At 43.1% G+C, this 16582-nt stretch overlaps 1 protein-coding gene across 12 annotated transcripts in view; it reads left to right on the forward strand.

Annotated features, from left to right (window-relative positions):
* Positions 1-16134, forward strand: part of rapgef2 (Rap guanine nucleotide exchange factor (GEF) 2) — a 127116-nt gene extending 110982 nt beyond the window's left edge. For 8 of the 12 annotated variants that reach the window (XM_038300839.1, XM_038300843.1, XM_038300845.1 and 5 more), the window contains 9 exons: positions 3985-4108; positions 4555-4578; positions 6359-6582; positions 7613-7780; positions 8138-8287; positions 9478-9679; positions 9761-10257; positions 11712-12111; positions 13787-16134. In XM_038300839.1, coding sequence (XP_038156767.1) covers positions 3985-4108; positions 4555-4578; positions 6359-6582; positions 7613-7780; positions 8138-8287; positions 9478-9679; positions 9761-10257; positions 11712-12070 — 1748 coding nt within the window. In that variant the 3' untranslated portion in view covers positions 12071-12111; positions 13787-16134. The remainder of the gene's footprint in view (positions 1-3984; positions 4109-4554; positions 4579-6358; positions 6583-7612; positions 7781-8137; positions 8288-9477; positions 9680-9760; positions 10258-11711; positions 12112-13786) is intronic. The other 4 variants (XM_038300844.1, XM_038300846.1, XM_038300847.1 and 1 more) reach the window with 3 other exon arrangements.
* The last annotated feature ends 448 nt before the right edge of the window (positions 16135-16582 follow it).

Below are 16582 nucleotides of genomic sequence, written 5' to 3' on the forward strand. Positions count from 1 at the left end.
GCTCAGGCACGTCAGACTAGCCAGCAGCTTTCCGGCCTTCCCAGGAGCATACCTGCCTTTCCCCAGCGTTCGGGCCGCCCTGCCACTACCCCCAGCGTTCAGCCACGACCTCAGACCGGTGGCAGACCTGTTGGTTCCTATCCCCATGATGTGCGGCAGAGACCGAGAAGGGACTTTCGTGAGCCAGTCTGCCGCCCTGTTAGACAGATCCGGGCCTCAAATCCTGGACGCCCTCCCCCCAGAGCCCCCAGGGGCCGTGGGGATAGAAGATGATGCCACCGGGCCAGCCGTCGGACATTTTTCCCATCAGCAGCTGAATTTCTGGGCTGCTCATGCCGTAGATCCATGGGTGGTTGCCACCTTAACCAATGGCTACAGGCTCCAGTTCCGACGGCGGCCCCCCCTCTCACACCGGGTCAAGATGACTGTCTTCACAGACCCGGTGAAATCTCAGGCGCTAGACCAGGAGCTTTCCGCCCTCCTGGGCAAGGGGGCAATCGAGTCTGTAGATCCTCTGCAGCAACCCAGAGGCTACTACTCCACATACTTCCTTGTGGCCAAGAAGACCGGCGGTTTTCGCCCCATTTTAGATCTAAGGGGACTGAATCGGTACCTGAAGGTCCTTCCCTTCCACATGCTCACCATTACAGAGGTCCTTCAGACCATTGTGGCGGGAGATTGGTTTACATCAGTAGATCTGACAGACGCCTACTTTCACGTGCCTATTGCGGCAGAACATCGCCGTTTTCTCAGGTTCGCCTATCGGGGGCGCCATTGGCAATTCCGGGTGCTCCCATTCGGGCTCTCCCTTTCCCCGAGGGTGTTTACTCGATGCGTGAAAGCAGCCCTCTCTCCTCTACAGGCCTCCGGAGTCAGGATTCTGCCATACCTGGACGATTGGCTTCTTTGTGCTCCCTCTCAGGTAGCTGCCTCTCGGGATACGTCCCAGCTTCTACTTCATGTGTCAATGTTAGGCCTCAAAGTCAACTTGGCAAAGAGTTGTCTGGTTCCATCTCAGACAACCACCTTTCTTGGGATGCATCTGGACTCTGCTACCATGATGGCCCGTCCATCTGTTCACAGGGTGGACGACATACTCCAGCTTGTCCGTCGATTCAGACTGGGCAGGGAGTTTCCCTACATCACCTTCCTGCGAATGCTGGGCAAACTGACATCAGTCACTCGTGTCGTGCCCTTAGGGCTGCTCCTTCTGCGTCCTTTGCAGCGATGGCTCAACAGCTTTCGCCTAGACGCCAGGCTGCACAGGCATCGCAGGCTAATGGTGACCAGGAGCTGCCTCCATGCCTTAGCTCCTTGGCGAGACGGGACCCTTTTGTCCAGTGGTGTTCCAATGGGGCTAGTAGTGTGTCGAAGGGAGGTGGTCACCACGGATGCCAGCCTCATGGGCTGGGGTGCCGTGTGGCAACACAGAGCTGTTTGGGGTCTCTGGGACCCAAGGGAGCGCACCGAACACATAAATGTGCTGGAGCTGCGGGCTGTGCACATGGCCCTCAGGTGCCTTCTGCCCCACCTAGAGGGAAGGAACGTGCTGATTCGGACAGACAACACCTCTGTTGTTTATCATATAAACCACCAAGGTGGCACCAGGTCAGCACGTCTCTTGAAGGTGTCGAGGGATCTCCTGGAATGGGCGTATCCCCGTCTGTGTACCCTGCGCGCAGCGTATCTGCCAGGACGGCAGAACCAGGTTGCGGACTCTCTATCCCGCCAGGCACCTGCTCCGGGAGAGTGGTCTCTTCACCCCGACGTAGTGCGCATAATCTGGAACCTCTTTGGGCAGGCAGAGGTAGATCTGTTCGCCACAGAGGAGTCGACCCATTGCCCCCTATGGTATTCCCTAACCGGGATGGCGGGCGCACTGGGCCAGGATGCACTGGCTCATCCATGGCCGCAGGTTCTCCTGTATGCCTTTCCACCCCTCTCACTGGTTTGGCCGACTCTACGGAGGGTTCTCGAGCAGGGCCACAGAGTGTTGCTGGTAGCTCCGTTCTGGCCAGCGCGGCCGTGGTTCCCGCTGCTTTGGAGTCTGTGTCACGGTACTCCATGGCGTCTTCCAGCAAGGAGGGATCTGCTGTCTCAGTTGGGGGGACAGATATGGCACCCCAACCCTCAACGTCTCCAGCTGTGGGCATGGCCCCTGGGAGGCTGACTGGGTGTTCAGACACCGTGAGACACACCGTATTGAGTGCTAGGGCTTCCTCCACTCGGCTGCAGTATGCTAACAGATGGCGCCTCTTTTCTCAGTGGTGCTCTGCCCACAATGAGAACCCGCTTTCCTGCTCGGTGCCCACTATTTTGGAGTTCCTCCAGTCTCTCCTTGATAAGGGCCGCTCTCCTTCGACCCTTAAAGTGTATGTTGCAGCAATTTCATGTCTTCACCGAACTGTTGACAACCGTACAGTGGGGCGCCATGAACTGGTTTCACTTTTTCTGCGTGGTGCTCGTAGGTTGTGCCAGCGGCCAGCCCCACGAGCCCCAGATTGGGATCTGCCATTGGTTCTCACAGCTCTGTGCCACCCTCCATTCGAGCCTTTGGCACAAGCAGAACTCAAGTGGCTTTCCTGCAAGACTGCTTTCCTGATGGCTATCGTCTCAGCTAAGAGGGTCAGCGAGCTACATGCTCTTTCTGTCAGCCCTAGGTGTATCAGGTGGAATCCAGATGGCTCTGGTGTTACCCTGTGGCCTAATACTGCGTTTGTGCCTAAGGTGTTGTCTCCTTTTCACCGTAACCAGCCATTGCGGCTCGCTCGGTTTCAGCCTCAATCTGGTACAACTGAGAATGAGTCTGAGTTGTTGTGCCCAGTAAGAGCGTTGGAGGCATACATTGCAGCCACCGCCAATCTGAGACGCTCGGACCAGCTTTTCCTATGCTATGGGGGTCCAAGGTTAGGCTGTCCTCTTTCTAAACAGCGTCTGTCCCATTGGATTGTGAGTGTCATCTGCCACGCCTACGCTGCAGGTCACTGCTCCCTGCCAGTCGGTGTGAGAGCACATTCCACCAGGAGCGTCACCGCTTCCTGGGCTGCTTTGAGAGGGGTTCCGCTGGAAGCTATATGTGCTGCTGCTTCATGGGCTTCCCCAACCACCTTCACCAGGTTCTACAGTGTCAATGTGGCTGCCCCTCATCCCCTGGGTCAGGTCCTTTTACAAGGTTCTGCTGGGCCTCCTCTGTGAGGTATGTGCTCAGGATTCCTTGTGACATTGTTGGCATTAGTCATTCAGTGCTTTCAGCACCGCCCTCTGGCGGTCAGTAGGGATGAAATAGAACGAAAGTTACGTATGTAACTACGGTTCTATGAATCCCGGATGACCGCCAGAGCTTCTCTGTCACTCAGAATCCTTGCTTTTGCGAGAAGATTCTGTAGGAGCAGAGCAAAGGATGACACCAGGCTATATAGCTTCTGAGTGGTCATCCGGTGTCACAGGTGTGACTCTGTTGGTATAATTACTCGAACTGCGCATGCCCGAAGGGAACATTCAGTGCTTTCAGCACCGCCCTCTGGCGGTCATCCGGGATTCATAGAACCGTAGTTACATACGTAACTTTCGTTTTAAATACAATTTTTATTATCTATTTTATAATTATATAATTTTAAAGACATTTTAAATATAATTATAAAGACAGATTTTCTGTTAAAATGAAACACAACTTTGTCATTTTTATCTTTTCAAAACAGCATAAGAAAATACATTCATCTCTAATTTAACTCAAATTTTAATAAAATTTATATTAAACTTAATATTTTCTTGTTTCGTTTTTCTTATTAAGCAGTTAACTTCTACTGTAGTACAGTTGAATTAGAAATGAGTTTACATTTACAAAACTAAAATAAAAAAAGGAAACTTATTTTTTTTAAGCTAACAGCAGTTGCTAACCTTAGCTTTAGTTTCTTTCTCTCTAGAGGAATGTTTCACTTTTTATTCTTTAAGAGTTGAAATACATTTAATGCTCTAAATTTACAGGCAATGACTCCAAAGTGGACGGCCTGGTGAACTTCGAGAAGCTTAGGATGATTGCCAAAGAAATCCGACACGTTGGACGCATGGCTTCCGTCAATATGGATCCAGCCCTCATGTTTCGAACCAGGTAAGGATACATATAGAAGATCCGATGTAGGAATAATCCAGAAGCCCTCCCCTCCCCTTTAGGGGCAGCCAGCACTCCACTGACTAACCTGTTCTGTGGGGTCAGCCAGTCCATTTAGATTCAGTCAAGTTTCTGCATCACGCTTCTCCAGCAGCTGTTCTTTTTTGGCAATTGTTTTTTTCAAGCAACTGTTTCTTTAAACACACTGTTGGCGTTAAAAATTGCTCAGTGAAACCAAGCCTTTGTTTAATGATGTCCTCTAAAGCGTTGCCACTCGATATCCTGTCTGCTGACTTTCATGTGGGTGTGGTGTAATCGCTTCTCTTTGGTGATCTTGGTGGTCTTTCCTGTCCTAAGCTTTGTCTCCTGTCTTTCTCTTTGCTCATATACCCTTTGCCCCCCCTCCCCATCCATGCTTCTCTTGTTTGTGGCACCCCGTCCTCTAGGAAGAAGAAATGGAGAAGTTTAGGGTAAGTTTGGCGACCAAATCTTTATCCCTCTCTGCACTGTGGCCATGTCTATCTGCCAACGTTTGTTCTGCTTTGCCTCTTTTCTTAAACCTTCCTTTTCTAACCACCTTGAGTTCCTCTCACTAAATCTGCTTGACACTAACCTCAGGATACTGAATGTACTGACTGTAACAAAGGCCACATTTGCCAAGTAAAGGTCACTCTGGTCACTGCTGGGCTTTCATTAGCAAATGTCACCTTCAGTTTTATGTTGTTTTCAACAAACTGCATGCAGTCCCAGTTTTGGAATTTTTTTTTTCATCTATCAGAATTGCCCTTAACGAATTTTCAGTATAGATATGTATTCATATATTGTTTTAATTCTTTGCATTCTTGTGGTCAAATCACACATTTTAGTACTTAGGGCCCTGTCACACCTTGCTGATTTAGCCAGCGTATGCCTGACGTCCCAGAATCTTCTAAAACACTGGCATACGCTGAACTTTCTATGTATTTTTTATTTTATTTTGGGCGTATACATAGATTATAACGATTCCAGAGCATATGTCCAACGACAGCCTAACTTATGCTTAACGCACAGCAGCATAATGCCCATGAAATGATGCACAAGCCAGTGTCCTGAAGGGGGCTGCGATATGCCCAGCCTACATAAAAAGATTTCTTTGATCACAGTATTAACCTAGCTGCTCTGTACCGCCCGCCAAAAAAAAAAGAGAAGAAATAAAGAAAAAGAAACAAGGTTTGCAGTCGCAGCAGATTCATTGTCATGTCTGCTAGGAAGTTTGTTGGTCGTGGGCGTGAACGCAGGTAGGATCCATCACACTCACCTTCAGGCTCACCCTATGATGGAATGAAGTCTGGAGGAGTACTGACGGTTTCTTGATAAGTTACGCATAGGTTTTGGATAAGCTAGACACCATGACTTATGAGTAACTTACATTTACGTATGTTAACGGTCACAACTTACCTGTAGCTTATACCACACGTTGATGTACGCCGAGTATGTCGTATGTCGATGTATGCCAGCGTGTTTCAGCGTGCTTAGAACTTATACAAAACATACGCACTTATCCAACGTATGCTAGCGTTTTTGCAAGATTTTCCATACATCAGGCATATGCTAGTCTAAATCATCAAGGTGTGACAGGTGCATTACAGAACAAGTAATCTGTAACATATTGCAGCACATTTAGTCATCCATGTTTTGTAAAAGACACTTTTTATATGTTAATTATAAGCATTTTTTTTCCAATGATAAAATCCTCTGAAAAGAAAAAGGAATTTTAGAGAAAGCAAATAGTTGATTTAAAATGTTTGAGTGCAACTTGTTTCATTTTTTGTCCGCTAACAGGACCAAATGTGGCTTTAGGTTAAGACCACAAGCAGTTGTCAGGAGTTTTTTTGTCAGAGACCACAAGCAAAAGCTCTTACTACGATTTACTACGAGCTCTGACTCAAACCACAGAAATGTAAACTATGACTTTGCTACAGTAGTCGCCCTCTCTGTTCCAGCGTTGTTTAACTCCAGCTGTCAGCTCTCACCTCCCCCACTCTTCCTGGAATGACTGGAATGTTTTCAAGTAGAGAAAAAAACCTAAAGCTGCTTTCTGCATGTTTCAGTTTAAACACCATGCTCCCTGTATAACCCCCTAGACTTTAACAGTCTAATCGGCTATTTTAAGGAATTTTATTGGTCATTTCTGTAGATTTCTATCTATAGCCTGAATTCACTTTCCCTTTCTGATTTTTGTTGTGTTTACACTTATGCGTACCTGACCAGGTCTTTGAGTCAGGGCAGCGCCAATGCAGCCGTGCTCGACGTAAGCCAGACAGGCGGGCACAAGAAGCGGGTTCGACGTAGCTCCTTCCTGAACGCCAAAAAGCTCTATGAGGACGCCCAGATGGCCAGAAAGGTCAAGCAGTACCTTTCCAACCTGAGCCTTGAGACGAACGAGGAGAGCCTTCAAACGTTCTCACTACAGTGTGAACCCTCAATCAGCACATGTGAGTGCAGCTACTCTCTAAATATGGCATCAAAACTTTCTCTATGCTCAGGCATGTTTAGCTATTATTGTAAATTTAAACCCTTATACAGTTGCATTTACTACTTTTTGGATTTCAGTTCTGATCTGGCTTGTAGATCGTTGTACATATATTTTTTTAAAGTATGAAATATGTTAAAATTAAAAATAAATTTAGAGAAGTGACTCAATGGCTGCTGAGAGTATGACCCGAATTTTTGAAAGATCAGATGATGATGATGGCCATATTTATATGATTTCACAACATCACAGCATAAAGGTCCTGAAAAGGTCCTGGAGCAACGAAAAAAAGCTGCAGTTACAAAAAAATACAGAGCAGCAAAGTGAAAACCTGCTGCAAATGTCCTCAGCATGGCCTTCAAGTTATGAAGTTATGTTTTTGCCAAGGGTCTGCACCATAGATGATTATTTATGGTAATGTCTATGATCTGGTCCCATATGAGCTGATGATTGTTTCCCCCTAGTGGTCTGGAAGAACTCTGTTATTGCAGCTTTTCTTAAATTGCTGTTGTTCTTATTTCCAGCATGCCTCTGTTTAGGTGTGTTTTATGTTTTTCTTTTTTATTTGCATCATGTTTCCACATTGTTGCTCTCGATTTTCTTGTAATTTAAGCATTTTGTAGAATTTTTATGTTTGCTAAATTCTTCTTTTTGCAGGACCTTATGATTTTTTTGTGAAATGTGAACATTTGTAGGTTAATGTATTCAGGTAAAGGAAGGCAGATTATGATGAAATTATGTTCAAGTTTTATAGATTTTAGAGCTCAAACATAGCAATAGCAATGAAAAACTTAGACCTATCTAGACAATTTACATCACAAAGGCTGACCCAGAAATTAACACTATTAGTTAATTTGCTCAGTTTACTTTTGTTGCTGTTGATGCCGGGATAAAATGACTCTGGTTGTCATCAATAGTTGTTTTCTTAAACTTTTGCCCAATTCAGATTTTTTTTTTTTTTTTATTAACTCCTGTTTGTACATTTTTCGTAGTACCCAAGACTGCTGGTGGGAAACGACCAGACACTTCTCCAGTCGTATCCAGAGCAGCCAGTCAGCAACGGGGCCAATTGGCCAAAGGAAACCAAGCCCTGCAAGTCCCCAGTGTGGCCCTCTACCCGTCCCGGAAGAGGGTGCCGGTCAAGGATCTGCCACCTTTTGGTTAGAAACTTATGGATAAAAATCTCTCAGTTTGGTTGTAGGATATGTTAATAGAAATGTAGCTGCAGTATGGAAAAAAAATCAATTTTATTTATTAGGAAGTTATTATTTTTTTAAGTGCTTATTTCCTTTCAGTCTCTTTAAGCTACTTCTGCATTGTTTTGTTTTTCTTCCTTGAGCTGTTTACAAACTTCAAGGAGCAGTTTCTTCTCTGTAGCAATGCTGCCACCTAGAGGCTGCAGCCAAATAAAGAAAAAGTAGAACATCCAGACAATGCAGCCTGGCATCCACCCCCCACATGGGAGACTGTAGCGTTCCTCGAGCTAATTATGCTTGTTTTGCTGGAAATGTCTACAGGCACCAGTTCGCCCCAGTCTCTGAAGAAGATCCTGTCTCTGTCTGAGGAGGGGAACGAAAGGCACCGGAGGCAGCCAGAGGACACCATGTCCAACGCCTCCTCCCACCTCTCCTCTCCTCCCACTTCCCCTCAGAGCTCACCCAAGAAGGGTAAGCCAGTAATCCTCCCGCTTAGAGCTCTTTCTCTGTCACTGAGTGCTGCTTATGCCACCTGGTGGCCACCAACTGTAATGATTTATAGCGGTAGTTATTTCTGATCCCTTTATTTTGGTTTACCAGAAATTTAACAAAAAAGGTTTTAAAAAATAAAAACAACTCAACTTAATTTCTTCACATATATCCTTTTTAAGTTTAGACAGTTTTCCTTTAGTCAGTTAGTCTTTTAAAATGTCATATGCCAATATTTCAGATAATACAGATAGAAAAACGTAAAGCTATTCTTAAGCTTTTGGCTTAAGAATAGCTTGGATCATAAAACCTTTTTCGTTGTTTAATTAGAGACGCACCTGTATAAGGCAAAGTCATTCAGTATTTATTTTCATGTTTTGCACTATCTTAAAATGTGTCTTTGTCTTGATTCTTATTATATTAGAAAGTAAATAATTATTTATCTTGGACATTTTAGTTTCATATGTGTCGGTTGAGTTTAATATTTAACACAGATGAAAGGATAACCAGGTGTCCGTTGACTGGAGATGGATGTTACATTGGCTGTGGAGCCACACTGTTTTCTTACAGTGTCTTTTATGTTAAGATGTCTTCCTGCAAAGTTACTTAAACTAAAATGTTTGTGACACTGAAGGAATAAACTGGATCATTTTTACTACATCAGAGACACGTGTCTTAGTTGATGTGCTTCTACAGCAGCAGCAGCATCGATCAGATGCTGAGGATCAGATGCTGAGGATAAATTAACCAAAACTTCTTTGGAATAAAATATGTACTACAGTAGAACAAATATTTCTCAAAATCAGAACATATTACAGCTCTATCTCCCCTATCACAGAAAATCCTCCATGTTATCAGATAAAGGCAGACCTACATTTTTTAGCATCATACCACACTAAATAACTATTACATTTAACAGTACTGCACCCCAACTCTGCCTAAAAACTTTAGGTTTGCTTCAGTCCTCCATTAAAAGATAGAAAAAATGTGTTTTGGTTCACAAATACACTTTCCTTACAATGTATTAGAATATTCTCATTGGATATTTCACATCTAAAACATAAGATATAGCTAATCTATCTAAGCTGATAGTCACACAGGTTTAGAGATCTGTCTGTAAAAGTAAAGATTCAAATGAGCCAAATTTTAGCCTGTCTGTGTCCTTCTTCCAGGTTACGGTAGGATGGGCGACGCCTACTCAGACTCTGGTCACAGCGAGATCTCGTCTCGCTCCAGTCTCGTCAGTAACTCGTCTTTCGACATGGCCCAGGAGGAGAGGAGACTGCGTCACTCTGGAGGAGTTGGTGAATCCCACATAGGTGGGGCTCGGCTGGAAAGAAGGGCTACAACCGACCCTGACCAGTACAGTCTGGGGTAGGATAGAGAAACCTAGAAATATAAGCAAAGTTCTTAAATGTATAGTTTTTAAAATGTCTCTTTTCGTTTTTATCACAGGTCGTATTCCTCGATGCAAGACTGTCGAGGTATTTATGGCGGCTGCACCACCGTACTCTCCTCGCCCAGCTCCGAGGAACTGACTCAGGATCAGGGAGATCGCGTGTCCCTGGATGCTGCAGACAGCGGGCGAGGCTCCTGGACTTCCTGTTCCTCTGGTTCCCATGACAACATTCAGAACATGCAGCAGGGACGTAGCTGGGAGATTGGCATTGGAGGGCTGTCTTCAGCATCAGAGGCCTTATTAGGGGGTCCTGCTGCTCTGTGGGCAGCGCAGACCAGGGGAAGCTGGGCATCAGCCAGCTCCTCTTCATCCTCGGCCGCATACTGGGGGGAAGAATCAGAGGGAGACACCGGAACGATTAAGAGGAGAGGAGGAAAGGATGTAAATGCTGACCCAGAGACAAGTAGCATCACATCCACCGGGTCAGAGGAGGCCAAGCAGCTCGGCCGGCCGTCTCCATCACCCATCCCAACAGGGGGTAAAGGCTTTATTTGTGAGTGTTGTTTCTTGTCCTGTCTGTCAAACTTTGTTTGTAGAGAACTTTTTATACAGTCAGGTAACAAATGCTTCCAGAGCATAAAAACAACACAAAACACATTTAGCCACCTGGGACACACATCAAATCAAGGAAACAGACAGGGGAACATAGCAAAACACATCCATTGATTGATGAGAGAACTATAAAGAATTAAAAGTGAGAGAAATCAAGCAAGTGTAGAGAAAAATAAACCAAAGTTGAATTCAAAACTATTTAGTCCTGAGTTTAAGATCACAACAAGAACTGTGGAGGTAAAGAGTGTAGGATGTGTTTATATTTGTTAGTCGCTGTTTGACTGCTAAGCTGATCTTTAACAAATAGGATGCCGGGAAAGCCAGCCAATTCTTCTCCCACCTCCACAGCCTGCATGCTTTTATTTATAGATCCTCTCAGAATAGGTCCGTACATTTACTAGCATTCAAAAATAAAAAGAGATCATAATGTCAGTATAAGGGACAAAATGTATCGTAGTGGGATGTACAAATGTAGTGGTGCTTGGCCCTGCACCCCTGAAAATACAGCAGAACTGTATAATAATACAGCTGGAATCCAGCAAACCAAAATAAAGCCTGGGTTCAGTTGTACTCAGTTAAAACCATCCCTGAAGCTTCCTTTCCACAGCGTACAAAGAAAGGAGAAAGAACAGCAGCCATCTATTCAATTCAATTCAGTTAATTTATATAGCGCCAAATTCACAACACATGTCATCTCAAGGTACTTTACAGTTCAACCAGATCATACCGTCAAATTGATACAAAGTTTTCTTCACATAAAAATCGCTTCAAGACTCATTATCCCAGTTTGCATAGCCAAAGTTTACCACATGTTTTTTTCCTTTCATCAAACTTTCTGTTAATGTGCCACTTTTTTAACAATGATCTTTAGCGGCTTATCCTTTGTGTGGATGGAATTAGTAGGTCCAGGTTAAATCTGCATGTCAAATACAACTACAGTTCTAACACCTACCTTCATAACGATGTGATGTTTTACAGTAATTGTTCAAATGAGCATAAATAAATGCAGCAATTCATAAAAAAAAAAAATTATCCCAAAGGGAAGTAAAGGGTTTTTTTTCTTTTTGTTTTTTTTTTAACTGGTTGTAGATGTTGAGAGCTGTAGGCAGGGAGGAGCTCCGTCTCCCGGGGGATCTGCCTTTAACTGAAAAGGCTGCTGCTTTTTGCTGTGTCTGCAATGAACCTCTGTGTGTTGGTATCTAATTGGCTGGAATAAATAATAAACTCATAGACTGGGCTGCACCTGTCAAACCACTCACTAGGCATTTAAATATAGAGAAATCCAAAATAAGTCTGTCTGTAGATCTATGTGTGATTTATGTGATACTCACTAATACTCTAAAAGTATACATCTACAGCTCGTACTAACAGGTATCAATGCTCTCTTGTGTGCAGCTCGAAAGGAGGGCCGTTACCGCGAGCCTCCGCCGACTCCTCCTGGCTACACCGCTCTCACCATTTCTGACCTGGCCGAGGGCCAGCACCCGGCGCCGCCTGCCCCCACGTCCGCAGCGAGCCGCCGACCACCAGACTACACCACGGCGCTGCAGCGCTCACGCATGGTCACCCAGTCGCCTGACTCTCATCAGGCCCATCAGGCCGCAAAGCGTCGGGGGGGAAGCCTCCGCCGCACCCGCTCCTCAGCGGACGAGCAGGAGCCAGAGGATGAAGAGGAGGGTGAGTCCTTGTCTCCAAAACTAGTGGCTCTGAGGAAACCATTGGCACAGCATACACCTGAGCCTCCCAGACGGTGAGAGTGTGTGGGGTTAACAGGCCCCCACCCCCCACCAGGCAGGTAACAACTTTATCCTCAGTGAAACCTGCATGTGAACAAATACAAACACCAGGACTGAAACTGACCACACAGTGACCCCCTCCCTCCTCGTCCCACTGCAAGATCTAAACGTCACAACACGACTTCCTGCATGATTCCTGCTGACCGCCTGGTTCCTCACTGCTTCCCTGCAGCAGCTCCCTCCTCTTCTCACTCTCTTCTCACTCCAACAACAGTTTGATAGCAGTCAGTTCTTTACACCTTTCAAACAACTGCAGAAACCTTCACCTCCTCTCTCTTGTCCCAGCGTTAACAAAGTTTGTTTTCATTTTTTATGTATATTTCAAAATATGTGTCATTTGGTTAAACGTTACAGAGAGGCTGTGAGTTTATGCAGTAAAAATTTTATTAAAAGGTACCTGTTGTACCTTCCTGCTTCCACTTGGTGGCACTAAAACAACAGCCTCCTTTTTTCTTGTGTTAAGCTGCAGGCGGTTGGCTTAAAAAGCCGATGTTGACCCTGCAGATCTGAAACTGTTAGAGAACCAGGCTTCTTAACGAAGCTTTATCACTTTAACATTTTTCATTCCATAGGAAAAAATTAACAGATTTATAAGTTTTTAATGTAAAAATGGAATAACTGTTAAAGCTTTCGATTTAACAAAAACACAAAGACAAATCTTTACATACTTAGGAAATCGTTCAGAAAACAACTGGTCAGGTCATAAAAAATATGAATAACTTAGAGAGCCCAGGAGGCCGTCTTCATGATAACAGGATTGAAAATATTACATAAGGCAATTCAAAATGCGCACTGGTATATATTAGGCAGAATTTTCACATTTAAAGTAAAAGTGATTAAATATTCATAAAGTGAAATATACAGAATCAAAAACAGGTAACTTGATGAAAGAGCAGCCAGGAATTAGATCAAAACTACAAAAACAAAAAGTATTTTTCTTTAAAATGCAGTTTAAACATATTAGGATCGATAAAGTAAAGTTTTTTAGATCAAGTTCTACCTGGAACCTGCATAGATAAAACAGAACGATCCGTCCTATAGAGCAGTGTTTGTTCCTGGTTTTAATCTCTGGATTTATTTATTATATAAATGTGTGCAATACTAATAATAAAGAAGTGTAACCTTAGACTTGGGTACACTGTGAGAGCCTTAGGCTTTCTGATGTTGCTTGACCCTTAGCAGTATGCAGGTGATACTTTATCCTTAACTTTATTTTGACCTTTTTTGCTAAAGAGGCAACTGATATTAAATCAGAGAATGTTGAGATTTGAGGACAAAGATGATAGAACTTCATACCACTGATAAACCCTTCAAATATATAAAGAAATGCAAAATTCAGTTTTAGAAAAGCTGATTTAAATAGATAGATTTATATCTGCAGACCAATTTTTTCTATTTGATTCTTCTATTTATTAGCCTACCCCGTGTAGGCTATAGTATTATATAAATTATGTTTTTTTTAAAGCACAAAATAGTTGTATGTAAAACTGTTAGCCTGACAAATATGGGAATATTAGTGTCTCCTTCCTTGTAGAATGCTTATATGTCTATATTTTGAGGGGATTAAACACAGAGCAGAATTTAGCCCAACTGATGCAGAACCTTGTTTCCTGTTTTCAAATCCTTCTGCTTTTAATTTACCGCCTGTGCCTCTCTGTGTCTTCCTCTCTGCAGATGAGCAGGTGTCAGCAGTCTGAGGAGCAGCAGTGGATGGTTTCCTAGGAAGCCCCCCGCCCACCTCCCCCTCCACCTTCGACTGAATTAAAGAGGCAGACCTACAGACTGGTCAACAGTTACGTAGCCTGCCTCCTCCAGTCGGCTCCCCCTCTCAACCGGTGGACTCCTCGCTCCTCGTCTCCCTCCCCTGCCTTAAAGCATCATGGGGGGTTTGATGACCCTGCATGCAAAAAATACTGTGAAGAAGAGATGGAGAGAAAGTCAAAGACAATGACGAAATGCCTGGCACTTTGGACAGATTTCAAAGAAGAAAAAAAAAAAACACTACAGAAGCATAAACTGGGAGACAACGCCCCCAAACCCTCCTGTTAACGCAGCAGAATCAGCTCCATCTGCACTTTCCCGTTTTCTTCTTTCAAAAAGGAAAACCTGAACAATTCAGAACAATAAGACTATTATTAAAGGTAAAAGCAGTTGACTTCATCATCGTTAATCTCCCTTTAGATTTCTTCCCGTTTATGTTTTTCTTTCTTGTCATTTTCTTTAGTTTTATTGAAATTATTGCACTCTAGAGGCTGAATAAACCGAAACCAGGTCAGCCCAACATTTCTGAGTCTGGACTGAAACAACCCGCCCGTTGTTGAGTGTTTGAACTTTGAATCCAGTATTATCTCATGTTCACTCGTGAATGCTTATCACTTTTCTGTTTGAATTTACAAGAAGCTTGGAGGGAAAACGTTTGAATCATCATGCAGTATACTGACAAACACAACAAAACAAGTTTTATCTATCAGTACAAACGTTGATCAAGTTTCATTCTAGCACTTTGAGCACAATCCTTGATGTTTGGCTTGAATACCAGGGTATGAGAATATAGTTTATGTCTGAGCTCCTCTATGCTCCAACACGTTTGGACCTTTGGGAGATCGTGAAAAGCACACTCGATGAAACCATGTACGATTCCGTCAATCGTCTCCCAAAATGAAAGCAAAGCCTGGACTTTGTCTCATCGTTCAAAGTGACGACCGCAAACACATTCAGCTTTCTTTTGCTTGTTTTTTTTTTTAAATTAATGAAAGGTCACAGAAGATCAAGGGTATTGGTGCACATTTCAGAAGGCATCATTGCTTAAATTTCTACTCCATTTGAGCGTATTTATTTCCTTCATAGTAAAAGCATCCAGTAATTTGTATTTGAGCTGAACATCTTCCTGTGAATGTCCGAGCGCCTTACGATGCCATGGTTGCAAACATGTCTTTACACGGTCATTCACAATGCAAATCAAACTGTTCTGAGATGAAATGCCTTATTTATGATGCTTTCACAGGCTCCTTTTTTTAAAGGATACAACCAGACTGAAAAAGTCAAGGTTTATTTTTTTTTTTTTCTGTATTTTTTTCTTTATTTTTTTATTTCTAGTTGGTTTGTGGCTTCAGAAATCAGCATTTGGCTGCAGCCGACGGTGTGTTAAGGTGTAGTAGATGATGTCCACACGGACACCCTGTTTCCATCTTTGCTGTTGTGCTTGCTTGATTGATTCTCAGAAACATTTCTTGTCTGTTACAAACATCATCTGGGTATATCAACATTTTTCTCTGTATCTGTGGAAATGACTGAACATATGGATTTTTTATTTTTTGGTTTGTTTGCTTTATCTTTGACTCCGGTGAGGAAGGTGAAAAATGAAGTAGAATTATAATTTTGTCTTTCTAAGCTGCCAATCATCTAACTTCAAAAGATCTTATTGTGAAAAGAAAAATAACGTTGTGTTTCCTTCTATCACAGCATCACACTGATCACATTGATCAGCCCTGGAAGCTTACAGACTGAGTAAAAAAGATGAATGACTGCAGTGTTTTTCACTGTGTTCTGTGACTACACACTAAACCGTTTTTCTTTTGTCGTTTCTTTTTGTAATGGCTGCAGATAGATTGTTAATAATTGTGATACCGTTGTGACATGCATCATTTACTTTCATTCAACTCTGAAGATAATGTGCATATTAGCAGGTGGAGTCGTAAAATTGAAAAACAAAAAGTTGCACAAAAATGTACAAGCGTAAAGATGTGTAGTAGGTAGAACTGCTACTGCGTTCGGTGTGTGATGTCAGTGAGATGTGTACATTTAGCTGGTGACGACCTTCGTTTCTTCATTCTTTCTTGTACTACTTTAACCTGTATGTCTTTTAAAAAGACAATTGGTGGAGTATGTATCGGTTGTTTTTTGTATTTTTAATACAATAATTGTAAATATTGGTTATATTTTTGTTCAAATGTAAAATGTTTATGCCTCAACATCCAGTTTATATGAAGCTGGGAATCAATAAATACTGCATAAAGACCCAGGTTTAAAATCACCTGTTCTTTTCTTTTTACACTTTGGGGAAAAAAAAGGTTTTTCCTCTGATGAAATTTGATGCTCCTAATTTTCTCTCTGTCCAAACTGTGCCAGATTTAATAGAATGGGTTCTTCTGCTTTCATTTACTTAGGCATTGTTTTGTCTTCTTGGATTTTATGAGCCGCAAATCACATTTTTTTTAGTTTAGAATTTTTAATTGCCACCCTCTATTTTCTTTATTAAATAAAACTGAGTAGCGTGGAACCATTGCAGCACTACACTCATTACTTCCGGGCAGCTTTTTAGACATCCATGTCATTTATTATTTCTCCTGATACTAGAATCCTTCACTTGTTTAGCCCTTTATTTTAACCATTGCCTTAGATGTATTTTTCTTTTAAAGGAGCAATAAAAAAAATTTCTATACAGAACTAAAAATCAGTGTGTGGAACTAA

This window comes from Cyprinodon tularosa, unplaced genomic scaffold, assembly GCF_016077235.1.
Source record: "Cyprinodon tularosa strain WSP-4 unplaced genomic scaffold, ASM1607723v1 ctg458, whole genome shotgun sequence".
Taxonomy (NCBI): Eukaryota; Metazoa; Chordata; class Actinopteri; order Cyprinodontiformes; family Cyprinodontidae; genus Cyprinodon; species Cyprinodon tularosa.